Source organism: Impatiens glandulifera, chromosome 1 (assembly GCF_907164915.1).
Source record: "Impatiens glandulifera chromosome 1, dImpGla2.1, whole genome shotgun sequence".
Classification (NCBI taxonomy): domain Eukaryota; kingdom Viridiplantae; phylum Streptophyta; class Magnoliopsida; order Ericales; family Balsaminaceae; genus Impatiens; species Impatiens glandulifera.
The window spans coordinates 33,633,657-33,642,886 of record NC_061862.1 but is presented as its reverse complement, the minus strand read 5'-3'; the positions used below and the strand labels follow the sequence as shown (position 1 = coordinate 33,642,886).

The following is a 9,230-nucleotide window of genomic DNA, read 5'->3' as shown; positions in this document are numbered from 1 at the left end:
TCATTCACTAGGGTTGTTTTATCCTTGTGCTTCTAATGGTTTACTTGAGAGTTTTCAGATGCCGATTGGGCAACCTGCTCCGATAGTCGACGATCCGTTACAGGATATTGTGTTAAATACGAAGACGCTCTGGTTTCCTTGAAAACAAAGAAACAAAATACTATGTCTAGATCTTCCGCTGAAGCTGAATATCGAACCACGGCTACTACAGTTTGTGAACTCAAATGGCTAATATATTTTCTAAGAGACTTTTATATTCCTGTTCAGCTGCCAATTCCTTTAAGATTTGACAATCAAGCTGCTATTCATATTGCCGAAAATCCCATCTTTCACGAAAGAACGAAGCATTTAGATATCGACTATCACCTTGTTCGCGACAACTTCAAACAAGGATTTATTTTACCACAACACGTCTATTATAAATCACAAGAGGCTAACATTTTTACAAAACCTTTGAATCGTAGACTATTTTATAATCTTCGAGACAAGATGAATCTTAAAGATGTTCATCTTGAGGAAGGGATGTAAGAATGTAGAATTAATTAGATGTATTAAAAGCTAAAGGGCATAGTTGTACTAATGAGTTTATTAAGAACTAAATTTTTAATTTGACCTATATAAAGGGGTTTATGACCTTTGTAATTAATAATGATTTTTTAAACTTTATTGTTTGGTTTTCTCTACTGTTTCGTTTTCTCTCAAGTTTGAAACCCTAAATATGATTTCAAGAAGTGTTTTATTTTATAAGTATAGGGATCTTGTTTAATTTTTTATGCAAATGAATTGTGTGTCAATTTCCATATATAGTAATTGTGATTGAATTTATAAATATAAGTTTGTGTTTGATTATATAAGGATGTATAAAGGTTTGTGTTTGATTATATTTAGAATGTGTGTATGAATTGTGTTTGGATGTGAGGATGTGTATGTATTGTATTTAATTTTGAAGTATAGGATTGTGTTTAGTTTCTTAATGATAGGGATTGTGCTTAATGTTGGAATTTTAATCGAAATTAATTATGAAGTGATCAATATCGACAAATTTGGCTAGAATCTTTCGGTATTATACCACCTCATTTCCGAAAGAATTGATTAATTTTTTCGGTATCGACCTCTTTCCCAATTTTTTGTGGTTAAGGAGTCAAAGTCAACGGAATTGGCCAATTATTTCGATGGTATTTAAGAGTATTGCCAAAAGATTTAGAAGATTCTTTCGGCATTGATTAATATAGTATTGATTAATATATATTTTGGGTAAACTCTTAAAATAGAAAATTTTTATTATTTAAAATTTAATATAATGAGATTTTAAAAATTATAAATAATTTGAATTTTACAATTTTATACAATTTTATACAATTTTATAGGTAAAATTGAATTAATATTTATTGATTTAAAAGATATATTCAAATGAATTAATTAATTTTAGTAAATATAATTTGTTAGAGTGTTATTTATTTATTATTAATTAATTACATAATTTTAAAAAAATAATGTCGATAGATTTGAATTAATTCTCTCGGTATTTCACCTCAACTAAAGAATTACTCAATTTTTTCAGCATTAACTCCTTTCCAACCCTCTGAAAATTTTTCGGGTAATTAAGGCCAAACCCAACAGAATTATGCAAATTTGTCGGCCATTAAGTAAACGTTAATACCGTTAGTGTTATCAAATCTTTCGGTATTGACTATTTAAATTGGATTTTTAGCAGAAACCCTCCCATGCACTCTATCCTTCTTCTCTTTACCAAAACACTTCGCTTTCGCCTTCACCGTGAAGTTGTCAGATCTCACCATCCGTTTACCATCCGTTTGTTCGCCACCTCATCCAATGCTCGTCGTCTGTTCGCCGCCTCCTCTAACGTTCGCCGCCTCCCTATGAACTGGTAAGTTACCCTTTGAGTTTAGGGCTAGATTTGTGATTTAAGGCTAAATTTGTGAATCTCTAATCTCTTTGCATTGCTCTTTTTAAAAGTCTTATTGCTTTCATCTTCACATATATCCTACAACAGTTATTCTATAAGATTGATTAGGTTTCTATATGTAACAATGTATATTTGATTCACATAAATAGTCATAACATTGAGTATTTCAATATATTGTTTATTTCAATCTTTCTAGACTCTGGAGCTGCAATATTGATACATTAATATTGATCTTTAAATAGATTGTCTGGTATTTAGAATATTATCCCAAACCCCTTCCAATTTGACTTCATATAACACTGATTCTTTTTAATATGTTACAACAAACATTACAACAAATTGTAATTAACTTTCCCTCTAAACCATCATCACCATTAACCCAACTATCATCAATTGGCTTATCCAAAAGAGAAGAGTCATCCATCTTTATCTAAAACCTTTAATTCACTTTGCTTTCTTCTTTTCCACAACTTCTTAAAGATTTATTCTCTCCCTCTTCATTATTTTTGTTTTATTTTTTCTTACCTTTTTGTTTGTTGGTGTTGGTGTTCGTGTACGATGGGTGAGAAGTTGCAGAGAATTGTTTGCTACTTTTGCAGGTTCTTCCTCCATGAGGAGACGAGGTCCCAACAAGAATATCGAGCTTGCGAGAAGGCCCCGGATATTGAGGGTGCCACTGAGTTTCGGAGATGTGGATGGGAGGCCATATGGTGATGTTAGACATATGTGTTTTAGGCATGTGAGGTCGATGATGTGGGACCCCGTACACATCAAGCATTGCCAGCTAAATTGAAGGACTTTGAATACTGAACAAATGGATTCACTATGGCGTGCTATGATGGTGAGAAATTGAACATGCATTTAATTAACATTCAAATAGAGTTTTATAACATTTACTGATTTTTATTTTTCAAGATTCATTCAAGAATACAAATATCTCTATGGATACATTCAGAGAGATCGGGATGGCACACACCAAGTAGATATGGGATAGGTGGTGCTCTGATTTGAGTTGGGACTACGTCCGGATTTATGACAAAGATGAGGCAGTTGTACTTGTGCGTTCCCACGAGGCTATGATCTAGTGGATTGGAAGTTCATCTGCAAACACTAGTACTTCCCCAAGAGCTTCAAGGTACATACAATTTCAGAATTGAAATATTTAACAACGACACTAGTTCTAACTTCATTATTATTTTAAATGCAGAATAAGAGAAATATAAATATTGGCAACATAAAGAAGTGATGTTTTCGCACCATACGGGCAATAAACCATTTTTCACGAGTACTTGAAAATTGGCATGTACATTATTCAATTAAACCTACTATAAATAATGTTACTAATTTACCGATGAACCATTTATTTAAACAGGAGGCTGAACTCGAACACTAACCAACTATTATAGAGAAGTTTAGAAGGATCCAAACCCCGAGAGCCAACAAAGACAACCCGACCCCAGCTCTGGACCAACGGTCACAACAGAAGATCGTAAGTTAATAAATAAATTTATTTGAAAATTTAATATAACTATATATATATATATATCTTATACGATAAAACTTTAAAATGTGTAGGTGGAGATGGAGCAAGTGATTAACAACACACCAGGTATCTCTAACTTTGATGTGATCGAGATTGTGTTCGGGACCTAACTACACATGACCGTTATGGTATGGGTTCAGGCGTGCGACCAACACACTTTCATGAGAGGTGAACGAGCAGCTCTAGGAGCGTGTTGATGAACTCACCAATAACTAGGTGATAATGCAAGTAGAGTTAGCGGAATCTAAACGACATATTGCAATTTTATTTGCACAGTTACAAAATCAACCACCACCCCCAAGTTAATACGTTTTAGTATATGTTTTTTTCATTCTTTATGTACATTTTAGATTAGTTTATCGTATTTAGAGACAATTATAATACATTTTGATTGAGAATTTTTGAAATGTAATGAAATTTTTATATTGCATTTCTTTTGATTTTCTTTTGGTTTGGCAGATAACAGGGTAAGGTTATGTAAAAAATGAATAGGCAATTAAATTTTTATTTAGGGGAAATGCCAACCGATTTTATCAAATCTAATTGCAAAGGTCCTATACCGATGGATGTTATCAAATTTGTCGACAAAGGTGAAAGGTCCTATACTGACAGACGTTATTAAATTTGTCGGCAAAGGTCTTATACCTAATATATAATTAATATTAGTAATATTAATCATAATTTTTTAACCTAATCGGATAAGCGGCGACCGCTCTTTTCTAACCTAATATCTAATATTAATAGTAATTTTTTAACCTAATCGACTAAGCGGCCATCATTTTATATTATAAGTTTCTAAGTCTAACCCTAAATCCCAGACGTCATTTTCTATTTCATATCTTTTAACTTATCTCTTCAATGATTCTATCGATCTTCAAATTCACATAATAACTTTCTAATCCTAATCCTAAATCCCTACTAAGTCGCCGGTCATTTTCTATTTCATCAAGTTTACAAATTCGTAACAACAAATCAACAATCATATTTTGAGAAAATGATGTTACTTATTCAATTATTTGTTTAATTTTTTCTTATTCTTATTGTTTATCTTTAATCTTTACTACTTTATAAATTAAAATATGAATCATTAAATTTTTTCTTATTGTAGAGTAGTGATATCATATCATCAATATTATCTCAAATCAGGCTATTACAAAAAACAAATCACCCGCCAGGTATTTTTTTTCTCATTTTTGAAGTCTTGAAGTCTAGATCTAGTTAAATACTTTTACTAAACTCTAGTTTAAATATTTTAGGTTAAAATGACGAAGAAGACTATAAATGATAAAGATCGAATAAAATTTCGGAAATATGAGTTTGGTGCTTCTAAAAGAAATATCAAGAAACGACATGAGGCAATGACCGAATGATTAGTGGGTTCGATTTCAAAATTGTTCAATGCTAAAAATAAACGTTCTCTACCTTTAAGTCAAGATGATAATGAAAAAAATGATAAAGTAAGAGTAGAAGATGAAATATTGGAACAGCCTATTAGTAATCTTGAGGATGAAGTGGTCCAAGTGGATAATGAAGAAAATGTTAGAGTAAGAGTAGAAGATGAAATATTGGAACAAACTATTGGTAATCTTGAGGATGAAGTGGTCCAAGTGGATAATGAAGAAAATAATTGAATTGAAGATAATATACTTTAACAACCAATGACTAGGGATGTTAATATTGAATTTGAAAAGGATGTTGACGTTAATTATGATCCAGGGTTGTGGAGAAATATGAATGATTCAAAAAGGATAATGTTAGTTCAACGAGGTCCTATTAAGATTTTAAAAGATAAGTTTCCTAAGGATAATATAAGTGGGAGACGTTTTTCCTCTAATTTTTACGTTTCTATTCTTCTCAATGGTGAGAAACAAGAAAGGAAATGGCTCATTTATTCAAATGAGATGAATAAGGTCTTTTATTTTTTATTGCAAATTATTTAAGCATAATACTATGACAAATAGTTTGGCCGAAGATAAAAATAATGATTGGAGTAACCTTTATTCAAAGATTAAAGACTATGAAAGTAATTCAGAACACATCCTCAATGTTCTAAGATGTAATGAATTGGAGAAAGGGCTACAACAAAATACAACAATTGACAAAAAGAGGGAAGAACTAATCAACAAAGAGATAAATCATTGGAAGTTAATACTAACTCAATTAATTGGGAGTGTAAAGTATCTTTCACGAAATAATTTGCCTTTTCGTGGGTCTAGTGAGAAGATTTATGAGAATAATAATGGACTTTTTTATTAGCTTATTGAATTTCTTGCGGAATTTGATTCTACTATGAAAAAACACCTTCAACTGATGGTAGATAAAATAATTCACTATCATTATCTTAGCCACAAAATTCAAAATGAATTGATAAGTTTGTTGGCGGAAGAGATAAAAGAAAAAATCTTCAAGAAGATTTCACAAGCTAAATATTTTTCCATTATCCTAGACTGTACTCCGGATATAAGTCATCAAGAACAAATGACTATTGCTATAAGATGTGTGGATATTGATGATATTATTGTCAAGGTGCATGAGTTCTTTATTGGGTTTATAAATGTTGAAGACACGTCGGGGCTTGGACTTTTCAAACGACTAGAAGATGTTTTGATTGAACTTCACCTCAACATTGATGATATAAGAGGACAAGGTTATGACAATGGCTCCAATATGAAAGGTAAACATCAAGGTGTACAAAAAAAGCTTACTTGATGTAAATCCTAGAACATTTTATATTCTGTGTGGATGTCATAGTTTAAACCTTGTTATATGTGATATTACAAAATCTTGTGACCAAGCAAAAGATTTTTTTGGATATCTTCAAAAGATTTATACATTGTTTTCGGGTTCAACACAACGGTGGGATCTTCTTAAAACATTTGTGAAGAATTTGACACCAAAGCCCTTGTCGACGACTCGTTGGGAAAGTCGTATTGAAAGTGTTAGAGAAATAAAAAATCAAGTAGTAGAGTTTAGAGATGCTCTGGTTGAATTATTTATTACAGAAAAGCATGATCAAATTGGGAGGATAGAAGCTAAAGGCTTGTGGATGTATACTTTAGAAGATTTTGAGTTCTTAATTAGCTTATGCATTTGGTACAAACTTTTAGATAAAGTTAATCATGTTAGTAAATTGCTTCAACAAGAATATATGGAAATTGATGATGCAATTACAAGATTGAAGGAGCTCATTATATATTTTGAAAATGTTAGAGAATGTGGTTTTGAAGATTTGATGGAGGAAGCTAGAACACTTGCACGTAAAGTTGGCATTGATCCAGTGTTTGTTCAAAAAAGAGTTTCTCGAAGATCGAAGAAATTTGATGAGGGTGTGAATGATTATGCCCATGGTAATCAATCATTAGAGGATAAATTTAGAATTACATATTTTCTCCGCATTATAGACCAAGCTCTTACATCGCTTCGGGATCGGTTTGAACAACTTGAACGTTTTGAAGAACTCTTTGAATTTTTGTTCAATGGAAATTCAAAAGTGTTAGTGAAGAGCAATTGAGGAAGGATTGCACTAAATTAAAAAAAACTTGAACGAATGACTTATTTTATTACTAATTATTTTAACACTCTTATAATTAGAGATGGCAACGGGTACCCTATCCTCGGGAAATGAGGTACCTATTCTCGAACCCGATTTACAATTTACTATCCAACTCCGACCCCGACGGGTATCTCTATTTGTGTCCACAACCCCGATTTGTTGGGTACCCGGTTTCTGACAGGTACCCATTACACGATTAAATATTTATAAGATTTTAGATATTGAAAAATAAAAATACATAACTTTAATACTAATGGTATAAAAAAATAGAAACATTACTTACCCATACTAATATGTTGTAGTGGTCGAATAATATAACAGCATTATTGTTTTTATAATTGAAAAAGAAACTAGAAAAAAATAATATTGAAGAAACTAGAGAAATATTAATGTTGAAAAACTAAGAAAATGATGTCGAAGATGAAGAATGAGAAAATGAAACTAACTGAAACTAACCTCTTGTAAAGAGAATGATGTTAAAGATTAAGATCGAAATAAAAAAGAAATAACCTTTGTTATTAAAAGATATGAAGATAAATAGTGATAAGTAATAAATATTTTAATTGACATGAAATGTAGGTGAGTATAATAAATAATATATATTAATTGTAATAAATATAATAATTAAAATTTTGAAAAATCACGTCTTTAATAAAAATAAATAATAATATATATATATATATATATTTAATATATATTATTAATTTTATCGGGTATCATGTTTCGGGTTTAGGTTTGGCACACCCTCCATTCTCAACCTCAAATTTGATCGGATAATCTTTTACCATTCTCATTCCCGAACTCGATTATCAAATAATCACATGTATCAAACATACGGTTACGGTTATCACTAGCAACCCCTACTTATAATACTTTAAGGTATATATATAATTTTTAATTAATTATGTGCATTGGGTGGGTGGTCCACATTGATTTTTATTTATTTATATAATAATAAAACGAAATATTAAACAGTATTCACTTAAATCTATTTAGGACTTTATATTTTCTCACCTCTCTTTTGGCTAGGAATTTAATTTTTAAAAGAAATTTGAGCTACAAATTATTTTAATGCACATCAATAACGTCACATTTTAATGGGTTTTAATTTTGTTTGGGTGGTGCATCAATTTGGGACGAGGGGGCTAGGATCGCACTAAACTCTGGTGCGTTAATTAGATCAAAATGGAACACTTACGGATATTGAGTATATATTTTTTTAAACTTTCATTTTATTTATTGTTTAGAATTTTGTTTAATAAGTTTTCTTTTTTAATTTCAGTTTTTGGTATATTTCATAAGTCTATAACAGTTAATTATAACCCTACAATCATGTATTTTCTATAAGAAAAACAATTAAAAATAAAAAGGATGACCATCTTTTTCACGAATTTCTTAATTTGCAAAAATAAAAAGATTAAAATTCTCTAGGAATAAATAAGCCCAATTGAAATTAAGCATTCACTAGGTGTCACCAAAGTTTCTTTATCCAAAACAATTTATGTGAGTGAAAAAAATAAAAACAAAAAAGGCTCAATCATTCAAATTAGGCGTCATTTTCTTTAAGCGTCAAATAATCAAACTTAATTATTTACATTATATATATATTATAAATATAAATATTTATTAAAAAATAAATATTTTCTTTTTTACGTGGCTAATTATGTTGCGAGATAAAGGTAGTAGTGAAGAAAATTAAATATTATAAGTATATCAACAGTATATTGAAAATATTGATTTTTAAGATATACTAAGAAAAAGAAAGGGTCATACTGATATCAAAAATTTTAGTACGGTAAATGTATGAGAATTTTAAAATATTAAATATATTTAATATTAAAATTTTAATAAAAAAATAAATATATTAAATATTAATTTAATTATAAAAACATAATTTTTAAAAATTAAATCAAAATATAATTAATCTATAATATTATTCAATGTATAATACCTCTTTCTTGACGATAAGATAGAAAAAATATTTAATCTAACATTTAATCTCTTATAGTTGTCTAGAGAAAGTGAAACTAGATATACAATATTTTCAATTATTATCAAATATATTTTTACAATCTCATTATCAACAATGGTTACTGGTTAGTGAGTTTATTTTAGACTTAGGTAAAAATATTATAAATTTATTTAGGAGCAATTTGAGTTGTAAAATGGTTTAGGTATTGGTATGCATATTGGGTGAGTGAAAAAAA

At 29.7% G+C, this 9,230-nt stretch overlaps 1 protein-coding gene across 1 annotated transcript; it reads left to right on the top strand.

Annotated features, from left to right (window-relative positions):
* The first annotated feature begins 5,948 nt into the window (after nucleotides 1-5,948).
* LOC124924200 (zinc finger MYM-type protein 1-like) lies at nucleotides 5,949-6,981 on the top strand. Its single transcript, XM_047464271.1, has 2 exons — nucleotides 5,949-6,144; nucleotides 6,473-6,981. Exons 1-2 carry the CDS (start codon nucleotides 5,949-5,951, stop codon nucleotides 6,979-6,981), a joined length of 705 nt encoding a protein of 234 aa, XP_047320227.1.
* Nucleotides 6,982-9,230: the final 2,249 nt, after the last annotated feature.